This window comes from Natator depressus, chromosome 20 (assembly GCF_965152275.1).
Source record: "Natator depressus isolate rNatDep1 chromosome 20, rNatDep2.hap1, whole genome shotgun sequence".
In the NCBI taxonomy this organism is placed as follows: domain Eukaryota; kingdom Metazoa; phylum Chordata; order Testudines; family Cheloniidae; genus Natator; species Natator depressus.
Genome location: NC_134253.1, coordinates 3,921,982 through 3,949,608, shown reverse-complemented (window position 1 = coordinate 3,949,608; position 27,627 = coordinate 3,921,982). Strand labels below are relative to the sequence as shown.

The 27,627-nt window shown below is 62.8% G+C and overlaps 1 protein-coding gene across 1 annotated transcript; it reads left to right on the top strand.

The window, feature by feature from the left end:
• Positions 1-438: 438 nt before the first annotated feature.
• On the top strand, positions 439-6,848 carry LOC141975248 (uridylate-specific endoribonuclease D-like). The gene is made up of 7 exons (XM_074935545.1): positions 439-493; positions 1,014-1,197; positions 1,872-2,074; positions 4,261-4,377; positions 5,330-5,421; positions 5,952-6,094; positions 6,709-6,848. The coding sequence occupies exons 1-7, from the start codon at positions 439-441 to the stop codon at positions 6,821-6,823; spliced, it is 909 nt and encodes a 302-aa protein (XP_074791646.1). The 3' UTR covers positions 6,824-6,848.
• Positions 6,849-27,627: the final 20,779 nt, after the last annotated feature.

The window sequence follows — 27,627 nt, the reverse complement described above, 5'->3', positions numbered from 1 at the left end:
TGCTTCGGCCCACTTCTGCTTGCACGCACCCCAAGGACGGCGTTGGGGCACGAAAGAGAGAGAAGCAACATCCCCTGCTTCCCAGCTATGTTACATTAACAGTGTCATTTCCCCTTCTTGTCACTGAGGGTCTGCCTGGGGTCAGTATCCACATCACCACTGGATAGAGGAACAAAGCTGAGGCACATAGAAAAATGGCCTGTCCGAGGCCTCCTAGTGAGTCAGTGGCGGAGCGGGGAAAAAGGACCCAGGAGTCCTGGTTCCCGATCCACAGTGTAAAAGCAGGTCCCCTGTCGATCAATCCTTCCGGAGAGGGAGTCCTGGGGGTGTTCTGTACAGCTGTGGAGTCAAGCAGAGAGGGAAAATTTAAGAAACCCCCAGAAAGGTGAAAGTGATTTGAAGGGGGGTCTGTGTGGATGGGCTTCATCCATATCTAGAATGGAAAATCCAGGAAACGCGGCTTCATCCTGCAAATGCGTCACAGAATCAGCAGGTAGCGTGGGATAGCTGCAGCGGGAGAGGGTGGCGTAGAGACCAGGCTGTGCTGGACAGCCGAGGTGTGAAAGGAAACGGAGTGTCTGAAGCAGACGGTAGATGGAGCTCATTCCAGATGGTCGGAGCTGGGTTCTCTCCCACACGTGAGAGGCCCTACTCAGACCCAGGGAGGAGGGTGTGTATGGACACTTGGGTACTGTATTAGGAATGGAGCACATGGAAGAGGGAAGCTGGATTCTCCCCTTTGGCTATATTGCCTGCACAGGGTTCCTTGGGAGTAATTATTCCACAACAATGATGGCTTAGTGACTATTCTAACAGGCACATTCGCTGGATGAACTGAATAAACCAGCCATCATGCCTTCAATGAGCCAGCTACTCCTTTGAGCTGGGTAAGAGGGGAGTTGGGGACTAGTGCTGTACATGCTTCTTTGTCCATGTTTCTAGCCCATTACCCTAGTATCTGGCCACTGGGGCGAGGCCGTAGTGAACTCTGGTCCCTCTCGTTGCCATTCCAGGGGAAGGTGAGCAGCGGGAGGTCCCCTCATTCTACTCTGTCTCCGACAGTGAGATCAAGAGCATCTCTGAGACGCTGTACTCTGCCGACGTGAACAGGGCCACCAGCAGCGAGATCGTCCTCAACCTGCAGCACAAGATCTCCTCTGACCAGACCAGTGCAGGCCAAGACTACGCCAAGCAGAAGTGAGGGCATGGGGGTGGAGTGGAGGGGACAGGAGATGCTGGGAAACCCACGCGTGTGGGATGTACAGATCGGGGGGGGAGGGTGCGTTGAGATTACACCATATCCTTGCATGGGCAGAACCTTCCACAGCCACGTAGAAATTCCCGCAGGGCAGACAGAGTGGAGTGACACAGAGGTAGCATGCACACATGGCAGATGGATCTGGTCAGGGTGTGGGGGTGCAGGAAGGGGGACCGAAGTGTACGTAGGCCTCGTTCTGGCTCTCTGGCAGGGATGCCTCCTTCCGCAGGTCCCATTTATAACGATCCGAGAGGGACTAGTTAGTCTCTGGTCAGAGAGGAAGGATGGTCCAGTGGTTAGAGTACCAGCCAGAGACTTGGGTTCTATCCCTTGCTCCTCCACAGACTTCTTGGTGTGACCTGGGGCAAGTCACTTAGTCTCTCTGCCTCAGATCGTCGTGTGTCCAGTGGGGAAAATAGCACTTCCCTGCCCCCCAGTGGGGCGGTGAGGATAAAGGCATTAAAGATTGTGAGGCCCTCTGATGCTCTGGTGTTGGGGCCCAGATAAGTACTTAAGGCAGAGCTATCAGCTCACCGGCTCTGCCTCCGATTCTGCGGCTGGATCTGTGACTAGGAGCAGCGTCCCTAATCCCCTCTCTCCGCTCTCCTGCCAGGCTCTTCAGCTACGTGGACGAGGATGCCCTCTTCTCCAAGCCCACCTTTGCCAGGCTCTTGGCTCTGCTGAATAACTACGAACGCATGACGGGCAAGGAGGAGGTGGTGACCGCCTCCGAGAGACAGGAGGTGGACGCTTTCCTGGATGAAATCTTCAAGACCCAGGTGATGGCGAAGCTGAGCCAGTTCTTTCTTTCTAAAGGTAAAGCGCCAGCTGTGTGGCAGTGCGCAGCTAGGTGATGACGTGGGTTGTGTCTGCTGCCAGGTGCTAATGGGACCATAGCTAACCCCAGCCTCGGCTCATTGCAGGATCCTGTAGCCCTGCCAGGTGCCGTGGAGACAGGCTTCCCCTGGCTGCGCCGGCAGGAGTCCAGGCAAGGAATTGCCTCCCCTCGGGGGTTTAGTTTTCAGTTTGGGGCGGGGTGGAGGAACGCAGGGAACCCCAGGGCTGGGGTCTAAGCTCCCTGCTCCCCCAGAAGGACTTGACTGAGGGGTCCTGGGTGTACCCACAAGCTCTGTTTTGGACTGTGTTCCTGTTGTCCAATAAACCTTCTGTTTTACTGGCTGGCTGAGAGTCTCAGTGAATCCCAGGAAGAGGGGGGCAGGGCCTGGACTCCCCCACACTCCGTGACACCTGTCCCTCGAGCTCGGCTCTCACCCGAGCAGAACGCAGCTCCCGGCACCTGCTGGCCATCAGCACCGGCAACCAGGACTGCCTGTTCTCACCACAGCTGGCTCCCTCTCTGAAGCTTGCAGTGCGCATCAGTTGGAGAAAGAACATGTGTTTCTTGGTGTATTTCCCAATGCACCGTCTGCTCGCGGGCTAAATACCAAGCGTGGCACTCAAAAGCAGACTGTGAAAGCCGGCATCCGCAGCACCCCGGTCATCCCTCCCCGCTCAGCTGCTCGCCGCAAACAGTTGTCACAAATATTGCGTCCCGGCGAGGCAAATATCGCACCCGCCGGGCTAGCGCCACGTGCTTCGCTTCTGAGGCAGGAGTGGGAAGATTCAGGCAACGAAAGATAAGGCCGTTGTTAAAACCAAGGCATACGGGGAACTCCCTGTCACGTGCCCACTCTTGGCCCCGTACGGTCCCCGGGAGGAACCCCCTTCAGTGAGACAGCCCTTCTCGGGGGTTCACTCCCAGGGGTTAAGCCCCATCGCCTCCTGGAACCGCACCTCTCTGAGCCTTAGCACACCTGTCTCTGCCGTGGGCCCCTTCAGGGAGTCCCCTTGCTCTGGACCCCCAGGGCCTCCACTCCTAGAGGGAATAATGCCCCTCTGATCTCTAGACCGGAGTGACTCTCAGCCAGTGTAAAACAGGAGGGGTCACTGAGCGTCTGAACCCAGCATAGGAAACTCTCAGGGCCTCAGGCCTGGCCTCCCTCCGCACAGCACATCCCAGTCTCCCCTGCATCCAGGTGGGCTCTGCCTGCTCTCTCTCTCTCCAGTCCTGAGCCCCCCTGCTTCCCAGCTGGGCATCTGATATCACGGGCCCCAAGCCGGCCTCTGTCCATTGTCTTCTCTCCAGGTAAACAGGGTCGTAAACAGGGTCTCCTGGGCCTCCTCTCCTCTCTTCCATCCTCTGGCCCCCTCTGGCTGGAACCGGCTGGTCAGGTCACCGGGGTCCTCTCTCCGCAGCCCATTGTCCTCCCACTGGCCAGACCTGGCTGTGACTCCCGAGCTGGGCCACCAGGTCACCAGTCGCTGCGGTCTCCATTCTCCAGGCCATTGGCTGGGGCCCCAAGTTCCGGTCCTCTGTAACAACAACCTCCCTCTCCCACCGCCTCGTTAAACCAGTAACGCCCAGGGAAACTGAATCCCACCCCCCCTGCATGCAACCCATGGGAAAAACCAAAGGAAAACCAAGAAACCCCCCCACTTCGTCACACTCGCTGCTTGCCAGCGGGGTGCGTGCGTGACTCAGAGGTAGTAGCTTGCACCTGCGCCCGACGGGAGTCTGCCAGCTGGGAGTGACAAAGGAGATGGGGAAATGTGCCGTGGAGGGGCAGTTTGCACACTCAGAGAGGAGTGGGCGTGGGATTGGAGGGGAGGCAGCCTCGGTCCAGGGAGAAGGCCCCGTGTCCCGGCTACGAGGGTTTGACGTTCTAAATAGCGAGGCTGGCGATGGAGAACATCCGATCGCTATCTTCGGGCCTCACCAGCTCTTACAAGCGAGCAGGTGGCGTATGACCCCGTTAAGCCCATGCCAGAGCCATGCAAACACCCTGCTGCCCCTCGCTGGGCTGCGTGCTGTGGAATCTGGCCAGCTGATGGATTCAGACCTGAGATCTCCCGTGGCTGGGCTATGGAAGCTCAGTCCCCGGGAGCTAGCTGCATTGCCCTGCTGGAGACCAGCTCTGACACCTGCTGTCTCCCCGGGCCAGGTATCTATTTGTCGGAGAATGACTTCAAGGCAGACCTGAAGGAGATGTGGTTCGGGCTCTACTCACGCTCGAAGGGAGCGGCCATGGACTCCTCTGGCTTCGAACACGTCTTCCACGGTACAGTGCTGCTCGTGGGGCGGTGGGGGGTGGATCCCCGATGAGGGCACAACACAAAGGCACAGCTCCAGGGGCTGTCGGAAAGATGAATAAACCTGAGGCTCCAGCATGCCCGTTTGCAGAGCCCCTTCTGCTGGAGGAGACCCCCCCTCCAAATGCCGGAAACGTCAAACATGGGGGGCCTAAAATCTGGCCCCTAATATTCAGGTTCCTGAGCAAGCAGCAGCCTCATCTGCAGAGGGGCGGACCTGCTGAAAACTGCCTCTGTGAAAATCAGGCCACATGTTTAAGAAGAAGAAGCCTGAGCTCTGGGTACAGCCCTTTTGATCCATAGATCTCCAAGCACTTTCCAAAGGAGGCTGGTATCATTAGCCCCCTTTTACAGATGGGAAACTAAGGCACAGACAGGAATGCGACTTGCCCAAGTTTGCCCACCAGGCCAGTGGCAGAGGCTGCCGGGAACAATCACAGGGATGTAATTTCTGTCAATCACACAACCGTGAATGGGGAGGGTGGGGAGGTCAATCATTGGGAATTTGCCAAGGGGCCAGTTAGACATGAAAGCTGAAATGGAACAGACTAGATGTGCCACTCTCATAAGTGGTGTAGCCAAGCCTGGGGTGGGATTTCCTGGGGATAACCCCCTTGTACAGAGTACCGGGGTGGTGGTGGTGGCCTGCAATACACACGTCACTCCGGATGATCTGGTGGATCCTCCTGGCCGTAAGCTGCATGGCTCCAAATTTAACGCTGGGACTTTTCAGGCCGGCTTTTACCTTGAACAGCATTTCTCAGGTCAGGACAGTCAGCTATTCTCAGCCACTCAACAGGGTATTAATTCACCCCGACCCACGTTAGCACGGTGTCGAGACGACCGAGGTTCTAGGGCCCTGCTGAACAGACAGATACAGCCCTGCGAATGATTGTCCTAAAGCGCCTTGCGGTCGGGCAGTTGTACCAGAGAACTTCACAGATCCCCGTGTACGCTCAGAATCCCCGGGGGCGATGGGAACTCAGGGGAAAGTGAGGAGCGGCTGGAAGAAAGTGAGGGGCCCGCTGGGAAGGGCACAGGGTCTGCGGGAAGCTGTCGGGGGCGCCACCTGCTCCCGGGGCGCGGCGGGAAAGGAGCCAGAAACAGGCCGTGACTCCAGCTCTGCTTCCTCTCGCCTGCAGGGGAAATCAAGGTGGTGCCCAGCCCAGCTCAGCTCAGCATGGCTCCTAGACTGGAGGAAGGATCCTTTTCTGCTCACTGACGCAACCTGCCGCCTCCTAGCCCCACGAGGGGTCTGGGTTCAAGTCTCAGTCCCAGTGGTGGGGGGCTCAGTGAGTCCCTTTGCAGGCCCAGCACAGACAGGGAGGACAAAGTCTCCTCCCATGGAGTCCTGAGCCATTGCAGTCCTGCCGCCGGCTGGCGAGCAGGCTGCCCGTCTCCCTGCCCGGCGCTGGCTCGTGGGTAGCGAACTGGTGCCATCCTTTATCCCATGCACCCTCTTGAGATAGTTTCCAACCGGAGACAGCCCAGAGCACCCGCTGCCAGGGGCACCCACCTCTTGCGTCTCCTTGTCTGGTTGCAGTGGACCAGCTACCCTGACATCATGGCTTTCCAGTACAGCTGGACGGGTTATCTGAAGAGCGTCGGCTCCTTCTTCATCGGCTCCAGCCCCGAGTTTGAACTGGCCGTGTACACACTGTGCTACAAAACCAGGCCCAACAAGCTGTGAGTACCAGAGGCAATGCCAGGTAGGCCGGGCCCCAGTGGGGGTGTCGCCCCTGAAGAGCCACCGGCACGGGGGGGACGGACTTTCCGGTCATTTCTGGTAGCAATTGATGTACTGTTTAGAAACTCTTTGTTGTGCGTAAAACCCTTTGAGAAACCTGCTAAGGTCTCCTTCCCCGCAGACTTTTGTGGCAAAGGCGATCATTGCAGTCTGATCCTTAGAGCAGCGGGAGCTGGCAGTCAGGACTCCTGGGTTTTCTCTCGGCTCTGGGAGGGGAGTGGGGTGAAGTGGTTAGAGCAGGGGGGCTGGAGTCAGGACTCCTAGGTTCTGTCCCCAGCTCTGGGAGGGGAGTGGGGCCTAGTAGTTAGAGCTGGGGGCTTGGGATCAGGATTCCAGCCTTCTCAGCATTGCCAACCCCAAGTGTTCAAAACTCATGTCCGGCCACAGGAAAACAAAACACAGGATTGGCTTAAACCCTCTGAGGCTTCTAAAAAATACCCCCCGTGGGGACACGTTTGTATCGCCCTGCGGGGCACACTCAGGCCTCGAGGCTTCAGAGGGCGACGTGGCTCTGGACGGCCCCCCCAGTGGCCTCACGTCCATCTCCTTGCAGGTGCACGCTCAGCCTCGGCGGGAAATCGGCTCAGATTCAGACCTACTCCTGGGCCAACTCGGAGTACGGAGCGGGCAAACGGTACCTCGCCTCCTCGTACCCCAACTCCCCCTGAGCCCGCCTGCCTCCACTCAGCACCACGACAATAAACCTTTCCCTCGCTGAGCCGCTCCCTCTTGCCTTTTGTTTTCAGGGTCCCAAGTGGGGAACCCCGCCCCACCCCGCCTGCACATGGGGCTCCTGCTGCTAGTTTCTTGCAGTGATTGTTGTTCCGGGAGGGTGCGTACGGGGCCTGTTATGTGACAACAGGTAATAACCTTGGGCAAGTGCAGAGCCCTTTTAGTCCCTGTCCCTTTGCCCCCACGCAGGCCCCAGGGTTAATGCGCCGTGTGTGCATTTGTCCGGCTCCGTTGGCTCTTGGAACGGGGAGAGTGGGGGGGTCATGAGTCGAGCTTCTGCCTTGTGATCTGCGCTGTGCTCAGCGCTGCCCTGGCCCTTGGGAGCAGCCAGCCACTGAGCTCGCGCTGGTGAATCAGCCGGGCTAATGGCCTGCCCCATTGTCGCTGTCCATGGTGGACGGCAGTGAGGTCTCCAGGTGGAGTTTAGATGGAAAACATCCCTTATAGCGGCAAAGGAATCCCTCCCGGCCACACACGGGATTGAGAGCTGCTGGCTCGGCAGCAAGCAGGCACAGATGCCCTGGAAAAGCCGGGCTTCATGGAATCATAGAATCATAGAATATCAGGGATGGAAGGGACCTCAGGAGGTCATCTAGTCCAACCCCCTCCTCAAAGCAGGACCAATTCCCAATTAAATCATCCCAGCCAGGGCTTTGTCAAGCCTGACCTTAAAAACTTCTAAGGAAGGAGATTCTACCACCTCCCTAGGTAACGCATTCCAGTGTTTCACCACCCTCCTAGTGAAAAAGTTTTTCCTAATATCCAAGCTAAACCTCCCCCCCTGCAACTTGAGACCATTACTCCTTGTCCTGTCCTCTTCTACCACTGAGAATAGTCTAGAACCATCCTCTCTGGAACCACCTCTCAGGTAGTTGAAAGCAGCTATCAAATCCCCCCTCATTCTTCTCTTCTGCAGACTAAACAATCCCAGTTCCCTCAGCCTCTCCTCATAAGTCAAGTGTTCCAGACCCCTAATCATTTTTGTTGCCCTTCGCTGGACTCTCTCCAATTTATCCACATCCTTCTTGTAGTGTGGGGCCCAAAACTGGACACAGTACTCCAGATGAGGCCTCACCAGTGTCGAATAGAGGGGAACGATCACATCCCTCGATCTGCTCGCTATGCCCCTACTTATACATCCCAAAATGCCATTGGCCTTCTTGGCAACAAGGGCACACTGCTGACTCATATCCAGCTTCTCGTCCACTGTAACCCCTAGGTCCTTTTCCGCAGAGCTGCTGCCTAGCCATTCGGTCCCTAGTCTGTAGCTGTGCATTGGGTTCTTCCATCCTAAGTGCAGGACCCTGCATTTATCCTTATTGAACCTCATCAGGTTTCTTTTGGCCCAATCCTCCAATTTGTCCAGGTCCCTCTGTATCCTATCTCTGCCCTCCAACGTATCTACCACTCCTCCCAGTTTAGTATCATCCGCAAATTTGCTAAGAGTGCAATCCACACCATCCTCCAGATCATTTATGAAGAAATTGAACAAAACCGGCCCCAGGATCGACCCCTGGGGCACTCCACTTGACACCGGCTGCCAACTAGACATGGAGCCATTGATCACTACCCGTTGAGCTTCCTCCCCGCCCTGCAGCTGTCCTAACCGTTCCCAGTCTCCAGGGGGCAGGCAGGCGTCAGGGAAACTCCCTGGGCAGGCTGCTGGCCAGGCCATGGTAGTGCTGAGAGATGCGGACCCCTCTCCGGCACACGCACACACCCCTTGCTCCGGAGAAGGGGCATTTTCCTCGCCCTAATAAAACAGGCAGCCCCGGTGAGCGCAGGGCCTGGCCCTTCGGCTCAGGGTCCTGTGGCCGCGGTAATCCCAACTGCCCTGCCAGGTGATGCGGTTTGCGGCCAAATCCATCACCTCTCTCCTGTCCGCCACGAAGACCCCTTAATCACCTGCAGAGGTGGGGGGATCCCTGGCAGCAGCAGCAGCTAATGAGAGCTGCCGTGAAGAAATGCACAAACCTCGTTTGCCTGGGGAGAGCGAAGCCTTTTGCCTTCCCGAAGCCTGCTCCTGAAATCGATGGCAAAACTCCAGGGGAGCAGGACCAGCCCTTTAAACAGCCATGCGCCCCCGGGACGGCCTTGGATCCATCTCATCATTAGCAGCTCGACTAGCCCTTCCTGCGATGAGAGCAGGGATCCAGAACCACTCTACAGGCCTAGAACTCTCCCGTCGCCACCAACGCTCGTCTAGCTGCTGTTCTGATGGGCGCTGTCATGAAGGGAGCGGCTGTGTCTGCCCAGCGAACACGCCGCCCCTCTCCCCCGACCCAGGAGAGCCGCTGGCCCAGACGGGTCAGGCAGTGGGGAACCGCTGTGGAGAAATGGAGGACAAATTCAGCAGGGCTGCAAACAGATCAGAGGCCGGGGATGTGTGCGGCTTGTGATGTCAAGGGCTGGGTTGGGAGGGCCGTTCCTGTTCAAACGGAGGGTCCCCTCTGTTTCCAGGGGGCCTGACTGAAATGTCCTGATGGGGCCTGCTTTCCAGAGGGAGGGGGCTCAGAACATTCTAAGAACCGGGCCCCTTTGAGGTTTGCCCCCCACCCCCACCGAAACCAGAGGCTTCCCAAATCACTTCTTCTGTCTGGGCTCCAACGCCTTCTCTCTTTCCCCACCTTGGGGTGCCAAGCTGCGAAGCGCGGCCAGACCCTGCTGTGCTGTGTGTGATTTCCCTGGCAGCGCCTCTGATTCTGCAGGCAACAGAAAGACCCCTGCAAAGCGTGAAGCTGCTGGGGATTTATGGCCGAATCTTCATGGCTCCCGGTCGCTGGTGCCTGGTGAATGGGGAGGTCGTGGCTTGGCTTAGCAGGCTGCGAACTGGCACCCTTTGCTCACTGCCAGCGGCGTCTTCACTGGCCATTTTAGGCCTTGTAATTCCCCCTGGCAATAGCACCAGTGGGATGTGCAGCGTAGCCAGGGTGTGGGCGTTAATATCGTCGCCCCTCTGCCAAGTGGGAGCCGATTTTGAGGCCTCCCCATGGGAAGAGAAGTCAGTGCCGTGGACTCTGGGTCTTTTCTTAGTGTCACTTGTAAGCACTGAACTAGTTAGAACTGAAGGCAGAGAGCAAACTCGCCCGCTGCTTGCAGCCGCTGCCCCCGGACGAACGCGCATCACAAAACGAACAACAATGCAGCGTTGCTTCAAAGACTGAACTCCGCTTTCACGCGACGCAAAAGGCTGCAGCAGCTCCATTGGGTGTCTCCTGCTCTAACAGCGTCCACAGGGCCGGACTTGAGGCCTGGCAGAGTCAGGAGCCCAGAGGATCAGAGTCCGAGACGGGCCGGAGGGCAGCCGGAGAGGCGGGTGGCAGGAGGCAGGCCGGGTCGGATACCAGGAGATCAGAGAGTGTAATGCCATTACAAAGCCCACCCAAATCCACCGTCACTAGCGCTCTTCAAACCACGCCCCGAACGGCAAAGCGCACGTAATGAGAACCAGGGTGGGTGAGAGGTGCCACCAGGTGGCGCTCTAAGGCGCCAGATTTGCAAAAGTTCTCAGCCCCCAGCAGCTCCCATAAGGTGGGAGAGAGAGGTGGTGATGGGGGGGAGAACGCCATTGTTCCCAGTGGGGAAGGGGATCCTCCACTGCTCTGGGAGGGAGCCGCTGGGTGCCAAATGCTTTTGAAAAGCCGTCTGCTTCCGTTCGATGCCTAGACAGGAGCTGAGTAATACTGAAAACCCAGGCCCGCTTAGCAAGCTGCTGTGTTGATTGAAACGTCACCTCGTCAAGAGGAAGCCAGCGGAGGTAGGAGGCTGGCACTTCCTACCTCTCTGTGGTGTACTCTGACGACGGCCTGCACCTTTCCCCGGCCAGGGCTTGTGCAACTGACAAAAAAACCCCATGGGGGAAAGGGCCGAGGGGGGCTTTCCCGGAATGTGGATTTCTGGGAAGGGAGAGACACGCATTCAGCATTTCCTGCCCCACACTCGAGAGCGCTGTGTTCCCCTGTGTTCACCAGCATCCAACCGACTCATGAGGATATGATCATATTCACCGCCTGTAAGCATAGCGGGCAGACAGCCTTCCTCCCATTCACTGGGACCAGCCCCGCATTGCTGATGGGGACGGCACATTCGACGTCCCAGTGCTGTTCAAAACACAAATGCTGCAAAGACACTCACTGCTCTGGAGACGCTCGCTGCTTCCTGCAAAGGGAGGTGAAATGCAAGCTCAGCCCAGAGCTAGATCTAGAACCCTGGCGTCCAGACTCCCGGATCCCCGCTAAAGTCAGGGCCCCTTTCCCCTTACGGCTCTGAATAAAACCTTCTGAACACGGAAGTCTGCAGACAGCCTGAGATGACAGCCCAGAGAGAGGTGTAAAGGGTTGTTGTTCACCTCAGTGGGTGTTTACTCTGAAACCTAACAATGACAGTAATTTTAGCAGAAACATCCAGCTCACATGATTCTCCCATAATTAGGGTGCCTGTGTACGTGGGGGGGGGTTAGGGATCGCTAGCTAGGGGGGTGTGGGTGAATGTGTGGGGGTGGATGACTGTATGTATTTGTGCATGGATGGCTGGATACCTGTGCGCAAGGACAGGGGGGTGTGGGCAGGCATGTGTGTGCGTGCGGACGGGTGGACTGCATGCAGGGTGCATGGAAGGCATGCTTGTGTGGGTGCATGGCGCGTGCATGCGTGGAGGGCACGTTTGGGTGGATGGATGTGCACGCGGGGACGTGTGCACGGGGACGTGGAGGTGCCCGGACGGCTTGTATGTCGGGATGAACGGTGGTTGGGGTGCCTGCATGGGCGGGTGGGTGCGTGCACCTGTGTGCACGGTGAGGCGTGTGCGCGGATGGGTGTGAGGGTGCGAGTGGCACGTTTGGATGGATGCATGTGGGGTCGGTGGGTGCATGCACATGGGTGTGCGCGGGGGGGGGCGTGCAGGGATAGGCCTGTTCGGCTGGGTGTGTCCCGGCGTAGCCGATGGGACAGCTGTTGATCTGGGTGCCGCCGAGATGAATGAAATAATTACACGTTGCGGGCAGCCAATGTTCCAAACACCTGGCAACGAAGCAGCCCGACGAGCTGCTCCACCCGCTGTGGGAGTTCCCTGCCCTGCCTGGGAACCTGCGGGGTGTTTCACAGGCCCCGCTCCTGCTCCCGGCGGGCCCTCGCCGAGCGACACCCTGTGCGTGCTGTCAGAATCAGCTTGGGCGGCAGAGGCTGCTGGTTTGGGTGACGCGCCACTCAGGAAGTGCCGCTGAGACAGAGCTAGACAGAGCCACAGACCCAGCCGGATGGGCCGGGGCCCCTTTCATTTTTAAGGAGGATCTGGGTAGTTTTGGTCGCAGGGAGGGGGCTGAGCCATGGGCAGAAGACCGAGACGTAGCCCTGCCAGGAGTTAGCAGCCGGGGCGAAGGGCCAGGGACCATGAACGTGCAGAAGCAGTTGATGTCTGCAGCCATCCGCGCAGAGGCAAAGAGGCACGAGGGGGTCAAACTGCATCTGAACAAAGTTTTCCGCCTGGTGGAACATGTGAGCGACCAGCCGCTGAAGAACAACATCAAGGCCTCGCTGAGCATCGTCCGAGGTAAGCGGCAGGGGCGTGGCTGGGCTGGGCTCCTCTGCCCCACAGAGGGGCCTGGCGCGCGGGTGACCACGGGAGGCTCTGCTTTCCAGGGCAAAGGCACGCGGCGGCTGGATTGCTGAGTCTGGGGAGGAGCCGGTGGGAAGCCGTCGAGAGGGCTCATCCCGGCCCAGCGCTGAAACGCACCATGCCCGGCGGCTCGCAGAGAGCGGGGGCGCGGGGGATGGCGCGCAGCGCACCCCTTGTTGCTCTTCCCCCCGATGTCCCTCGGCAGTGTCACGCCACTGCCGGGCTCCTGCGTCCTCAGGACACGTCCCGCCAGCTCCCCTGAGGAGGTGGCATCTCGGCTTGGGTGGCAGGGGACGGGGGGGGGGGGTGTCCGGGCAGGCAAGGGCTGTGCAGGGGGGGAATCGGAGCAGGCCTAGCCAGTGGCTGGGGGGTGTCTGGTCCCCTGGACGGGCGTTAGGCTGGCACTGGAGGAGACAGTGAGTGATTCGCTCTGTGCAGTGTAAGGTCCACGCTGTTGGGACCAGGCTGGCGCTGGCAGGGGCACACTGGGTTTGCCTCCTCACTTCCGCGGCTCTGGCTGCTGTGCAAAGAGGGAGGCGATCCCGCAAACGGCTGGGGAGGTGGGCGGGGAGGGGAGAGAGCCCCGTGGTGGCGTAGAGACTTGTCGGTTAGGCTGCTTTCCTGTGGGTTTCTGGAGCCTCCTGCAATCGGTGGGGGAGGGCAGCCGGGGTAGGCATCCGTCACGCAGGTCCCCTCTGCCCCAAACAACCTGCACCAGGCTGGTGTCCCAGGCACGCGGGGCGGTCTCTCGAAGGGGACGGTGAGGGACGAGTGAGGTTCTCATGCACCTTCCTGTGGATGCCGGAGGGATGGCCAGGGCAGGGCTCCCTCCAGAAGGGACTCTGCCACCCTGCCCACCCCGGCAGCAGGCATCAAACCCCAGCCCCTTCTGGCAATGCCCTAGGATACTGGGCTGGCAGCAACAGCAGCTAGGCCCCGGATCTCCCCCTGTGGCAAGAACTGCGCTAGGCCCTGGGGCTGGCGTTGGGAGCGTGTCCAGGGCCAGGAGCCTGCTGCCCCCCTGTTCTCGGTGGGTAAAGTGCAGCAGCCCCGGGGCACTGCCCGCCAGCAGAACGGGGGAGGAAGACAGGGAACGCCAGCCATCCCAGGGACATCCCACTCCCTGTGTCCCAGAGCCCCCAAGCGAACGGCGCATCCCTTCCCGATGCCACCTGGGAATCCCCGGCGGGCGCCAGTGTCGCCCGCCGGCCTGCCCAGGGAGAGCATGCGTCGTCGTCTGACCCTCAGCAGCTTGCCAGCTCTCTCCTAGGCAGCCGCCGCAGCAGCTGGCTGACACACTCAGCCCCTTCCCAGGGCTCCCGTCGTCAGCTCTGTCCCACTTGGCCATCCAGGGACGTTCCTTTCACATCGGAAACAGCTGGTCCTGACAGCTGGAAAGTTCCCTCCGCCCGGGCCTCTGCACCGAGCTCCTTCCCACAGGGAGTGGCTCCTCCCCTCTGCACACGCGTGCGCACACCCCCGTGCTTGTGTGCAGTCACACCTGCACACGCTCCCACCCGCGTGCATGCACACCCCCCTGCTTGTGTGCAGTCACACCTTAGCACACGCCGGCACACGCGCCTACTTGCGTGCACACAACACACACCTGCACACGTTCCCGCCCCCGCGCACGCACACGCTCCTACTGGTGCGCAGCCACCCGTGTGTTAACGCAGACAGGCCCACGACACTTGACACACGCTGGTGTTCAACCACACCTGTGTTCACACACACACACAAAGCTGCCCCCTCGGATTAAACACCCACGCGCATCCACACATATTTGCATGCGGCCACCCACGTATCAACAGGCCCGCCTGCGTGCGCACATCCGTGCGTGCGCACACATATGCACGCCGGCTTGCACACCCGTGTGTACACGCGCCCCTCCCCCCCCCGCCCCCAGCCATGCCAGGGGCTGGCCACTCTGAGGATTCGGAAGCCCAGCCTCCACGTGGCCAGCTGCTCTCCCGCCCCACTAGCCGGCTGCCCTGCCTGCACCTTGCTTGGCAGCATTACTGCCGCCCCATTGAGCCAGTAGCCGGTGATGACAGCCGCTCTCCAAGCAGCAGGGAGGTTCCTGTGGTTACAGGCCCCTGTGCGCCTTCCGGCTGGAGTTTGCCTCCAAGTTTCCTGGGGCGCCTGCTCCCCCCTTGTATGGGACTGGGAGGGGGAGCTGAGGCTGTAGCAGAGGGGGCTGCCCCATGCCGGGGACGGGGAGAGCTGCACCATGTGGGGGGCAGGGGCTAGGCTGAGGGGTGCACCATGCTGGGGGCGAGGGAAGTTTCACTGTGCTGGGGGGTGGAGTTGCACCGGGTGGGGGGGAGGGGAGCTGCACCAGGCGGGGGCGTGACTGGGCTGATTCTGTAGCAAAAGGCAGTGCACCATTCTGGGGGGAGGGGCACTGGACTGTGCTGGTGGGGAGGGGCATTGGACCGTGCTGTGGGGGGGGAGCTGCACTGGGCTGGGGGAAGGGGCATTGGACCGTGCTGTGGGGGGGGAGCTGCACTGGGCTGGGGGGAGGGGCATTGGACCATGCTGTGGGGGGGGGAGCTGCACTGGGCTGGGGGGAGGGGAGCTGCCCTGGGCTGGGGGGAGGGGCATTGGACCATGCTGGTGGGGAGGGGAGCTGCACTGGGCTGGGGGGAGGGGCATTGGACCATGCTGTGGGGGGGGAGCTGCACTGGGCTGGGGGGAGGGGCATTGGACCATGCTGTGGGGGGGGGAGCTGCCCTGGGCTGGGGGAGGGGCATTGGACCATGCTGTGGGGGGGGAGCTGCACTGGGCTGGGGGGAGGGGCATTGGACCGTGCTGGTGGGGAGGGGAGCTGCACTGGGCTGGGGGGAGGGGCATTGGACCATGCTGTGGGGGGGGAGCTGCCCTGGGCTGGGGGAGGGGCATTGGACCATGCTGTGGGGGGGGAGCTGCACTGGGCTGGGGGGAGGGGCATTGGACCGTGCTGGTGGGGAGGGGAGCTGCACTGGGCTGGGGGGAGGGGCATTGGACCATGCTGGTGGGGAGGAGAGCTGCACTGGGCTGGGGGGAGGGGCATTGGACTGTGCTGGTGGGGAGGGGAGCTGCACTGGGCTTGGGGGGGGGGGAGCTGGGCTGTTGCTGATCCCGTGGCCACGTCCCGGCAGGGCAGGATGGTGCCAGGGCTGGGGGCAGGTGCCGGGGACAACAGATGGGGCCCGTCCCAGCTGGGCATCTGAGAATGACGGAGCCCAGCGCTCGTCTTGGCTGTCGGGGCCCGAGCCCCCCGCGGGCACCAGGTGCCTGGGCACCATCGCTCCCGGCCTCGTGCGGAGGGGCAGTCCGGGCTCACCGGCAGCAGCCGCCCGGGGCTCAGGACGGGGTGGCCCCACGCCAGGCCCTTTCCGGCCCCGGCACTGGCGTTCAGCGCTGCGGTTCCCCTGTGCAACGGGGCACCGCCTCGTTCGCCGCCGCCGCCCGCTGGGGGACCTGGACGGGGCTGCCTCTCGCCGGTGCCAGGTTCGATGCCAGCGCCCGGCTCTTCGGGTGGCTTCTGTGTGCCTGGCTCTGGCCCAGAGATGGATCCCGGGTGCCGGAGCGGGGGCCATGGCGAGGAAGGAGATGTGGGCGCTGGTGCCACGAGGGGAGGGGGCGTTTGTGAAGGGCTGGGACCCACCCCTGTCCACGACCGGTTGCATCAGGGGCATCTGTGTGCCTGGGGCTAGCTGGGGTCGGGGGAAGGGGGCTATGGGATGAGCAGGGCCAGGCTGGGGGCCAGTGGTGTCCTGGTTGTGGGGTGAGCAGGGGGCTAGCTATGGGGTGCGGGGGGAAGTGGAGCAATATAGGGGCTGGGCCTCATCTCCCTGCCCTATGTCCTGCTGCTCCAGCGGGGTTATGGGCCGGGATGCTGGGGCTGGGCCACGGGGGCTGGGAGAGGGCCGGGGGGTAAGGGGGGCAGGTCTCCCCCTTCGTGGTTCAGGGGTCGTTTGCTCCAGTTCATTCCTTGCAGTGGGGTCGCCTCACCTGGGACGAGATCTCTGTCCCGCCCCGGTGCCGGGCCGGTGCCTGGGGTGGGGAGGAAGGAGAAGCCCCCAGAAGCGCAGATCTGTCCAAGGCTGCCCCAGCTGGATCCTTCACCCCCCGGCCCCCGCCACCGGTTCCGACCCTCCCCCAGGAGGCAGGGGCCCTGTCGCCCAAACCTTGCAGTGCGCGGTGCCCCTTGCCACTGGCATCTCGAAGGCACCGCCCCCGGCTGGTGGCTGACACACGGGCTGGCATTTCCACCCGAGCCAAGAGCTCGCCGGGCCGCTCTCGCCAGGTGGCATCTGGGGCCTGGGAGCGGTGCCAGCCGAGCCCCCGTGGTGCTGCCGTGCCGTCGGCTTTACCCGTCCTGCCCTGGCACCGCCCGCTCCTCTTGGGCCTCCCCGCCGCTGGCGCGGGGCGCTTGCCGGCCCCCTCGACCTGGCCTCTCCCGCCCCCCCGTTCCTTTCAACAGTGGCTGCCAGATCCCACATAGCAACCCGCTGTGCTGCTGTCATGACAACGGGGAGGCGGTCCGGTTGCCATGGGGCAGCTGGGCACCTCTGGAAAGGCAGGTGGCTGTGCCCTGGGCACAGGGTATCGAGCCAGCGAGCGCGTCGCACGCCGAACACTTCGCTCTCGGCACTGCCCTGGTTGCCCTCGGGCACTGGCGGCGGTGCTGACTCAGGCCAGCTGTGGGCAGGGGGTGAATTCCAGCAGCCGGGCCCCACCCTAGCAGGTAACTAAGGGAGAGAGACAACACGGCTTGTTTGGTTTCCCTCCCCGCAGCCTGCCAGGTCCGGGAGGTTTCCCAGGCATTGCAGCCGGGAAATGCCATGCGCTCAGCCCTTGGCTTTCTCTGCTGAGCCAGCAGCTCCGGCCCTGCCGTCTCGCCGCCCCGATCCTGTGCGGGGGGAGGCGGAGTGGGGAGAGATTAGACACCTAGGCCCCACTGGGACGTGCCACTCGCCACCCTGGCTGGGCAGGGAGGCCCGTGATGGGGACACAGTCCGGATGCCCACGGTTTGCGGGCAGGGGCTGCGGAGGGGAGCGTGTGCCCGAGGCCGCCCCCTCGAGGTGACGCGGGAGGGGGGTGCGGAGAGGAACCGGCCTCAGTTGGGGCTCCGAGCGCAAGCGAGCAGCAGGCTCCTCTGGGGGTATCTTCCTGTCGCAGTCACGTGCGCTGGGCTGGCCAGATGGAGCAGCAGTGCCGGCTGCCTGGCTGCGTCCCGGGCCCCGCTGTGTGGGCTGCCGCGATTCGTCTTCTGCTTCCCTGAGACGTGCCAAATGGGGAAGCGAAGCCCCCACGCCAGCCAGCAGCGAGAAAAACCTGCAGCAAGGGCTATTAGCCAAGCTGATCAGGGATGCAACCCTGGGCGTCCCCAGCCTCTGACGGCCAGGAGCTGGGACTGGATGACAGGGGATGGATCACTACGTTGTCCTGTTCTCTCCGAAGCACCCGGCATCAGTCACTGTCAGCAGCCAGATACGGGGCTAGATGGACCATCGCACTGACCCTGGATGGCTGTTCTTATGCTGGTTCCATGGAGCAGCCAGAGCCTGGGGGGCGGGTGTCGGGACCAGCAGGCGACCCCTCGATCCATCCTGTCTCTTTGGCATTCACCGTCGGGCCCATCTACGAAGGAGATCCATCCGGCTGTGTATTACCATAGGGCCTAGTGAGAACAGATACAGCCCCTGCCTCAAGGAGCGTGTAGCTTACACAGACGACGAGTGGGAGGGGAAGTGACTTGACCAAGGGCAGCCAGGGAGTCAGTGGCAGAGCTGGCATTAGACCCCGCAGGGCTCATGAGTGCCACTGGGCGGCGCTGAGTCCTCGCTCCCACTCCCTTTACCCAGACGCCTTCCTGACCTCGAGGGCTCCCCTTCCACTCTCCTGTGTGGCTGAGTCCTCATAACCCCAATAAGGCTGGGCCCAGGATTCCTGGGGGACTCGACCCCCAACCTTGTAGTGGTCACTCAGGGCAGGGGCTACGGTGTCCCCACTCCGGGGGGCTCTCGCCGCTCTGGACGCTTCCCTGACCCACTGATCATCACACACAGCTCAAAGCAAATACAATTTATTAAACAGCAATCGATTTAAAAAATAAGGGAAAAACAGGAAAGGTGAAAGGAAAATGCGTCACCCCACTCTGTGGCACGGGGACGTCACACCCAGCGTCTCTGGAACATCAGGGCCGTTCAGTCTGATCCTCACACGTCCCAGCCCCTGCCCAGGCCCAGCTGTGTTGCAGGGATGCCGCGGGCCAGATACCTGCCCTGGCGGTGGCCACATGCCCTCAGGCTCTAGGTGGCAGGACCCTTCTTCCCAGCGTCACCCCTGTCGGGGTTACGATCCCCCTGGCCTGCAGAGCCTCTTGGCTGGGGCGTCTCCCTGCGCTGGGCCCGCTGCCCAGGGTCCCCCTCGCTCTCCCCAGCTGCTCACCGCACCCGGCTCCGGACTGCTCCAGCCCCAGCTCCAGCTCCACTCTGCCCCAGCACGGCTGCTGCTGCTGCCCTGCCTCCAGTCCCCTGGGCTGCTTCTCCGGCCCCCCTGGCTCTGGGGCTGCAGCTCTGCTCCCAGCACAGGTCTGCTCCCTGGGCTGCTTCTGGGACTCTGCTCCCAGCCCTGACCTGCTCCCTGGGCTGCTTCTCTGGCCCCTCTGGCTGGCCCGGCTCTGCTCCCAGCTTAGCTCGGGCCCCTGCTCTCTCCTTAGCTCGGCCCCACCCTGTCTGACCCAGGCAACTCCAGCTCGTATGAAGGAGGGGACCCCCCCGCCCTGGCCCCCTGACTCCCTCATTACCCTGTCCGCCCTGTCAATCAGGCTGACCTGGAGCATTGACTTCTCCCCATTGCCCCTGGGGACAATCAGTCTCAGGGGCCTGGTTTCCCATCGCCCCTTCCCCTTTCTTTTGGGACTGGGAGCTAGCCAACCGAAACCCCCCCACTGAGTGTTAATAAGGGGACAATAGTCCCTGACATCGAGATGGGCCCGAACTCCCCTGACCGGACCCTAAATGTAACCACCCGGCCAGGCGGGGCCAGAGGCAGCCGACGGCAGGAAGAGGTCTGAGCTCCAGACCGGTCCATCCCCCAGACTCTCTTCCGCCCCCATCTTGCCGACCGCGGGACCGCGACTGCCGAAAGCCTGGCATGCGCTGGGTGACATCACAGCTGGTTGCCGCGACAACGGCTGTGATGTCACAAGCAGCGGGGCATCTGACATCATGCGGGGAACTCAGCCGTCGCTGAGCCGGCCAAGCCCTTCGTGGCAAGGTCTGCCCACCCCCCTCCCCCCGCCTCCTTTCCTGCCCCCCCCCCCGCCCCACGCCCCGCCGACGTGTCCCAGATCTCCGGCCCACGCCATGGCCCCTGGCTGGGCTGAACTTTCAGGAGGAGCCGCAAGGCCGCAGCCCAAAGGATCCTGCTGGGGGGCTGGATGGGACCGTGCCGCCGTGTGCATTGCTCGGAGCACCCCGGCCGCAGCGTGTGCTGGGAGGGGCTGGGGGTGCCAAGGCCCCGCTGCATAAGCAGAACCCGGCCGGGGCCCTCCCGGGCGAGATCTGGGGGGACCTAGCGTCCCTCAGCTAGGTCCCGGCCCGCCCCAGCAGGAGGCATCTCAGCAGACGGGCTCCTGCAGCCGGTAGCCCTTTGGGGGACTTGACCCCGGGCTCGGGGCGGGCTCTCAGGCTGGAGGCAGCTGGCCCGCCGGTGCCTGCGGTGCCCGTGGTTTCGGGGAGGCTGCGCAGGGCTCTCGGGAACCAACCCCCTGGAGGGGAGCTGCATGCCAGGCACACGGAGCCTGTCTCCCGCGGTGGGGCTCTTGCCAAGTGCCCGCTCTGCCGGGCCCAGGCCCGCCCCTCTCTGCTGAGCCGAGCCCCAGGGACGGGCACCCTGGTGAGCCCCGGCCGGCCCCGCCAGCTGCTCCAGCCATGGCAGGGTCCCCTGTAGCTTGGCCGTGGGCTGGAGCGGGGAGAGGGCGCTCCTTGCCCCTGGCGCTGGGGTGCTCCGGCAGATGCCCGGTGCCACGTGGAGGGGGGCATCTCTACGGGCAGCCCGGTCCCGGGATGCCCAAGTCACCGTCCCGGCTGCCCTGGGGCATGCTGGAGACAGGGGGTGAACTCACCCCCACCCCCCAGCGCAGGCTGCGGTTTGGGGGGGTTGCAGGGGGAACGAGCGGGGATTCAGCAGCAGCACAGGCGTGGGTGGGTCTCCATGGTGATGCACGCAGCTCTGTCACGAGCTGGGGTGGGGGGGCTGCTCCTGGCTCCCCAGAGTCTCCGGGGGGGGGGCACCCTGCGCTTTACCACACATGGCCGGGCTGCCGCTGCGAGGCAGGGCGCTGGCCCGGCCCCCACCCCCAAAGGCAGAGCCTGGGCTGTAGCATCCTGGCACAGTGGGGCCACAGTGAGCAGCTTTGGGAGGGGGGCATACCCCAGTTTGCACGGTGAGGGGGCACCCTGCATTTCAGCTGCAGTGCGAAGTGGAGAGGAGCTGCCCCCTGCAGCCACAGGGGAGGGGTCCGTGCCCCACTTTCCCCCCGATTTGGGAAGGGTCAGGAGGGATCGGGGGGAGGAAGGGCAATCGTGGTGGGGGGGGGGAATCATACCCAATTCTACCCCAGGACGTGGATGCAGCAGGGAAGGGTGGGGGTTCAGGGTGGGGGTAGCTGCCCCCCCCCATGCCAGGACTCAGTGCAATGTGGGGGTTGTGGAATCAGGGTGGGGGGTCATGCCCCACTCTTCCCCAGACCTTGGATGCAGTGGGGAAGGGGGAGGGGTTTGGCAGGATCTGGGGGCACCATGCCCCATTCTCCCCCAGCACTTGGGGTGCAGCGGGGAGGAGGGGCCCCCCTCCTCTCTGGGGACGAGCGCAGCGGGGAGCGGGTGGGCCCGGGAGGGTCCTCTTTGCTGCAAACACCCTGCCGGGAAGCCAACATCTTGTCTCCGCTTCCCCTGTGTAACAGCGGCCCTGTCTCCCCGAAAGCCGCCTACGGACGAGTTTATTATAGCCCTGCCGGGGCGTAGGGGGACGACCCCGCTCTGGGGGAGCCATAGCTCTGCTGCCTGGCTGGGTTTGCGGAATACAAGGCATGGGGGGCTGGGGGCTGGCAAACCGAATGGGGGGCAGGTGGGTGGGGCTAGCGGTGGGGGTGTTGGTGGGGGAGCAGTGGGGGTGTGGAGGCTGGGGGGGGCTGAAGGAGGAAGTGGGGTGTTGGTGGGGCTGGTGGGGGTGGCAGTGGGACAGTGGATGAAGCCGCCCCCCGACTTTGCCGTCTGTTCACTCCCCACGACCCATTGGGGTGGAGAATCCCGGGTGATCTCACGCCAGGGCGTGCTGAGCTTGTGCCCACCCGGCGCCACCCCGGGGCGGGCGCTGGGCTCCCATAGTCACAGCTGGGTGAACCCCGTGAGAGCCGGCACCGCACGCTGCTGGCTGAGATCAGAGCCTCCGGGCTTCCCCCCCAGACCCCCCCCCACAGGGTCCTGCCTGCTGCCTTAGCAGCTGGGAAGGGGCTTCGGGCCCAGCCCTGCCCAGACAGCAGCTGTGGGGGACGACTGACCCAGCTCCTGCCACCCATCAGCCCCTGCGCGCCCGTTCTGGAGCCTCCGCTGTGCTCGGCTCCACGGTCAAGTTGAGTCACCATCGCCAGGCAGGCCGGGGCTGCGTCAGGGACGGCTGGGAAGAGGCGGGCATGGGGGAAGGGGACCCCCACAGGGTCCGCTATCCCCCAACCCCTCCCCTGCATGCCCAGCACCCCTGGCTGGCAACGGGCAGAGCCCTGCGCAGTCGTAACGGCTCCTCGCCAGCGTTCGCGGCTCAGGCAGGAGGTGCCAGGCAGCTGCCGGTGCCAGGCTGGCACCGCTCCCTGGGGGCCCCTGGCTGCTCCCGGCGCTGGGTGTGAGAGGCAGAGTTGCGGTCCCAGGTCCTGGGAGGCGGCTCACGCCATGGTGGTCACTGCACGGACCCATTGCGGGCGTGACCGGGGCTTTGTGCTTTAATTCAGTAAATGGGGTCGTGTCTAGCGTGTATTGGGGAGAGCTGCGGCATGAGCCCAGCCCGGCGGGAGTGGGAGGTGGGCAAATTTGTTCCCCACGCTGCTCTGCTGATGCCTCTCAATCCCGACCCACAGCCCCTGTCCCAGGCATGGCTCCCCGATCCCCCCACAGCTCTACCAATGCCCCCCAGTCCCAACCCACAGCCCCCAGATGTCTCAGGCATGGCTCCCCGATCCCCTCCCAGCTCTACCAATGCCCCCCAATCCCGACCCACAGCCCCCGGCTGTCCCAGCCCTGAGCTCCCCACCTCCAGCCAGGAGCGCCCCCCCCCCCAGCTATCGCTGGCCTAGGCCTGTCTATGGTGAATTGCCGGGCTGCAGCTTTGACGAGCCTCCACTTTCTCCATGTGGTGGGTTTAAAGAACAAGCAGCTCCCGGCGCTGTCCGCGGCTGGGCTCTCTCTCTGCCAAGGGCCCGCTCCGGGCTGGCAGTTTGGTGAGTCGACTCCAGCGGATCCGCTGAGACTCATTTGGACCCTGGGGCGACTCTTGCCCAGAGCTGTTCCCAGCCCCGGGTGCGTTGTCGGGTGCGGGGCTGGGCTCTCCCGCCGGCCCGCTGGCACCAGAACCGTGGCCCTTTAAGGGGAGCCGGTGTCCTGCGGGGTTTCGTGGGGTTGCGATGCCTCCCCGATCCATTGTGTTTGCTCCCTGCAGGGCCTGCTGTGCCAGCCGGGCATGGGAGGCTGCGGCTATACATAGCTCCCCAAGGAGGAACAAACCGGCTCGTTAGGAGCGGGGATCAGAGCAGAGTCAAAGGCAGAGCTGGGCCCTTCCCTGTAACAGGGACCCGGGTCATTCTTGTCTCCCGGGTTAAAGGGAGGGAACCGCCGTGTGGAGGGAGCCCAGGGCTGGGCGGGCAGGGGGCTGAGGTTCGGGAGTGAGGGGCACCAGCAGGGCTTGCGGGGGGCAGGGCTGGGCTGGCAGGGGGCTGTGAGTCGGGAGCGAGGGGCACCGGCAGAGCTGGGGGGGAGCCCAGGGCTGGGCTGGCAGGGGGCTGTGGGTCGGGAGTGAGGGGCACCGGCTGAGCTGGGGGGGAGCCCAGGGCTGGACTGGCAGGGGGCTGTGGGTCGGGAGTGAGGGGCACCGGCCGAGCTGGGGGTGGGGGCCCAGCTGCTCATGGGAAAGGCACCCACCCTGACTGGAGCCTTGTCAGCCGCCTTAGTGGAGGGGGCAGGGGGGCGTGTTTTGTGGGGCTGAGTTGCTTGGGCCCCAGCCTGGGTGGGGTGGAAGAATGCTGCTGGGGGAATGGGGGCAGCTCGCCGTGCACCTCCCGGGGCTGGGCCTACTCTGGAGTTTCACAGCGGCCGCAGCTCACAGGGCCGGGACGCCATCCCCGTCCCCCCGGGCTGAATTCACAGGCAGTGTTTTGCAAAGGGGAAATAAACCCTTCTCTGCCCCGCAGCAAACGGCACCGAGTTCGAGGATCAGCCGCTCTCTGCAGGAAAGGAACCGCGCCTGGGGTGGAAGCAGCTCCCCACCATGCTGGCAAACCAGCCCTGGCCCAAGGGACCCGGATCCCCCGGAGCAGCTGGCTCCAGGCCTCTCCTGGGGGGGGTCAAGGGGTGGGCGAACCGAGGGAGATGTGCCACTGCCACGTGATGTGCTTCTGATCCACCTGGGCCTGTGAGAGCCCCCCCCGCCAAGCTGGCTGTTCCCGGCTAGAGCCCGGGCATCTGCCAAGATGGCAGCCATGGCCCTGGGCAGCCAGCAGCCATATTGCCCAGCTTGCAGGACCGGGGGGGCTGGGTTAGTGACATGCCCATGCTTCCCGGCTCGACCCTTGGCACTAGGGTTGCCAACCTTCCTGGTGTCGCCGGGAGTCTCCCGGAATCAGGCCCTATCTCCTGGAGGCTACTGAAGCCAAACCGGGAGATCTGACGTCGCTAAAAGTCTGGCAGCGCAGCGGGGCTAAGGCAGGCTCCCTGCCTGCCCTGGCCCTGCGCCGCTCCCAGAAATGGCTGGCACGTCCCTGCGGCCCCTGGAGAGGGGGCCAGGCGACTCTGCACGCTACCTCCGCCCCCCGCGCTGACTCCAGCCAATGGGAGTTGCGGGTATGGCACTTGTAGGCGTGGTCTGTGCGCGGAGCCCCCTGCCCCCCCAGGGGCCTCACGGACGAGCTGGCTGCTTCTGGGATTGGCGCGGGGCCAGGGCATTTAGCTCCGCTGTGCCGCCACCTGGAAGCCGCCTGTGGTAAGCGCCTTCAGGCCGGAGCCTGCATCCCACACCCCCTCCTGCACCCCCAACCCCCTGCCCCAGCCCAGTGAAAGTGAATGACGGTGGGGGAGAGCGAGCGACAGAGGGAGGGGGGATGGAGTGAACAGGGATGGGGCCTTGGAGAAAGGGCAGGGCATGGGGCGTGGCCTCGGGGCAGGGGGCGGGGCAAAGGTGTTTGGTTTTGTGTGATTAGACAGTTGGGAACCCTACTCAGCACAGGGGCGAGTGCTCCCCCCCACCCACGGCAAGGCACAGGGGAGCCGGTTTCCCTCAATGGTGCCCCGAGGAGGGCGGGGGCCTAAGGGGGGTTTAAGTGCTAATGTGGCAGAGAGGTACCACGCAGGGCGGCTCGGAGAGGCTGCTGCTGAGAATAACTCCGGCTTGGAGTAAGGAGCGGCTGTTTGCGTCTGGAGCAGAGCAGGGCGGGGATAGAGATTTAGATTTGCCTGAAATAACCTGGGGGTTATTCAGCCCGAAAGGCCAGCTGAGAGTGTCCCAAGGCGTCTGCCAGTGACCTCATCGTGGCACTTCCCACAGCGACCGATTGTGATGTCATAGACCGGATGATATGACCTCAGACGCGGTGGGAGGGGCAGGTGGGATGGGGCTTTAGGCCCCCTTGGCACGCCCCATGTTTCAGTGGCAATTACAGCCACCCCGAGGCTGCTCTACGTTACCCGCTGCTCCCCGTGGGCTCCAGAAGGGAGGCGCAGGGTCTCCCAGGCAAAGCTGCGTGTGGAGGGGGCTGTGCAGGGTCAGAGCTCGGGGGGCTGGCAACAGAGCTCGTGTCCTTGGGGTCCTCTGCTTGATCCTGCCTGGGCCGCTGCCCTGATCAGCTGTTTGCCCCTTAACACCTCCCCAGAGAAAGCCGGGGGGGGGGGATGCGCTGTGAGATGGCCCTGGCCCCACCCACCCAGCACGGAGCCCAGGGGGTCACACACCCAGGAAGTAAAATCCCTTCCACTGGAGCAGGGTCTCTGCGGCAGGGGGTGCACATTGCAGCCTTGCCTGGGATGGGGGGGATGACCCCCTCTGAGAACTCACCCCCACCCCCCAGCAGGAACCCTGTTCTCACAGGAGGGGAGGGGGAGCAGAAAGAGCCCAGCTGATCAGTGTGACTCCGCCCCCTCATCCCCCCCTCCATGCACTTTTTCCAGTCCACTTCCAGCCCTGAGCTCCCGCTGGCCTGTTGCCCCTGACCCGGGGCGGGGCGGGGGGCACGGCACCCTGTGTCTCCAGCTGATGCCAACTGTCCCACCTGCGAGAGCGCAGCAGAGAGGGCCGGGGTCCTTCTGCAGCCCATCGGGCCTGGTGGAGGAAATGCCATGAGGGGGCCTGGCAGGGCAAAGGAAGGAGGCTGGGGCAGGTGAAGGGGGTAGACAGAGCATACCCCCGTACCCTGCCAGACCGGGTGCCAGGGAGGGGCCACGCTGCGGTCCGGAGGGAGCTGACAGCCGGGGTGTGAGTGGCAATGCTGCAGTTAAAGCAACGAATGCAGGGAGTGGCTCTTTGGCTTGTGTTTGTACAGCGCCTAGCGCCAGGCGGGCCGGCTCCACGCCCAACACCATGGCCCCACGGCGGGCGCCGATCGACGCTAGGATCCGCCCCCTCCCCGGGCAGAAAGCTGGGCCAAGCGCAAGCGAAGGTCTAGAGAGAGGGACGTTGGGTCATCCTACATCTCAGGCCCTGGCTTTGTGGGGAGGGGCCGGGGGGGGGCAGCGTGGCTACCGGGACCCGTCTGGGTGCAGCCAACGGAGGCTGCGTCCCCGATCCAGCCTTTCTACGCTGCCTGATTTTGCCTTTGCCTCCTGCTCCCCCCTCTCTCCGCCGCACCCACTCGCTCATTTCCCTGCCCCCCCCGCCCCGAGATGTCTTTCCTGAGGGGCTTTTTAACCGTTCCCCTGAACGCTGATTTCCCCCCACTTAGCTTAATTACGCCTGCTGGTTTTGCTGCATTTTCAGGGCTTCCGTTGCCATAACAACCAAATGTGGATTTTTTTGGGATACATATATTTCTTTTAAATCTCGGAAATTTTTGTTGTCAGCTCTTCTGACTCAGAGCGGCAGCCGGATTGGATCGGATCCTTTTACAGATCTATTCCTGTCGGCTCCGGGGTGGGGGGGGAGGAAGCATCCAGAATCAAGCAGCAGTGGACAGGGGTTGTTATTTTCTAGCGAAAACTGGGCTTGTCGCTAAGAATCGGGGTCTGTGGTCGGCGGCTTTCTCTCCAGCCGTCTGGTCTCTCCCTCCTGATCCGGCTGGGCAATGGAGCCACGGATTACACTCTGCGGCGGGGACCGAGCTCGCGGTTGGTCTGTGCTCGCAGAACCGGGTGGCTCTTCGCCGGCCCATTTGTCTCATCCACCTGCTAGGCCTTGGCTTTTGGGCCCCGCTCCTGCTTAACCCAGGGCACCAGGGGGCTACTCACGGAGTGGGAGAGGAAGCCCGTAGGAACACAGAGATTGCCAGAGTGGGTTGGACCCACAGTCCCTCTAGTCCGATGTCCAGCACTAGATGCATCAGAGGAAGAGGGTGTCAGCATGGGTGGGAAAACTCCCCTCCCCCAGCATTAGATCTCCCCCGATCTCTAATCGTTAGAGTGGCTTAAAGCATGACACCTGAGGATTAATATCCCTTCCAAACAGTAAGTCAGAGAGGAAGGACGGTCCAGTGGTTAGGGCACCAGGGCTAGGACTTGGGAGACGGGCACTTAGTCTCTTTGTGCCTCAGTTCCCCCTTTGGCGAACTGGGGGTAATGAATATCCCTACCTCACAGGGGGAGTTGTGAGGAGAAACACAGGAAAGATGGATGATTTAGTTGGTGTTGGTCCTGCTTTGAGCAGGGGGTTGGACTAGATGAT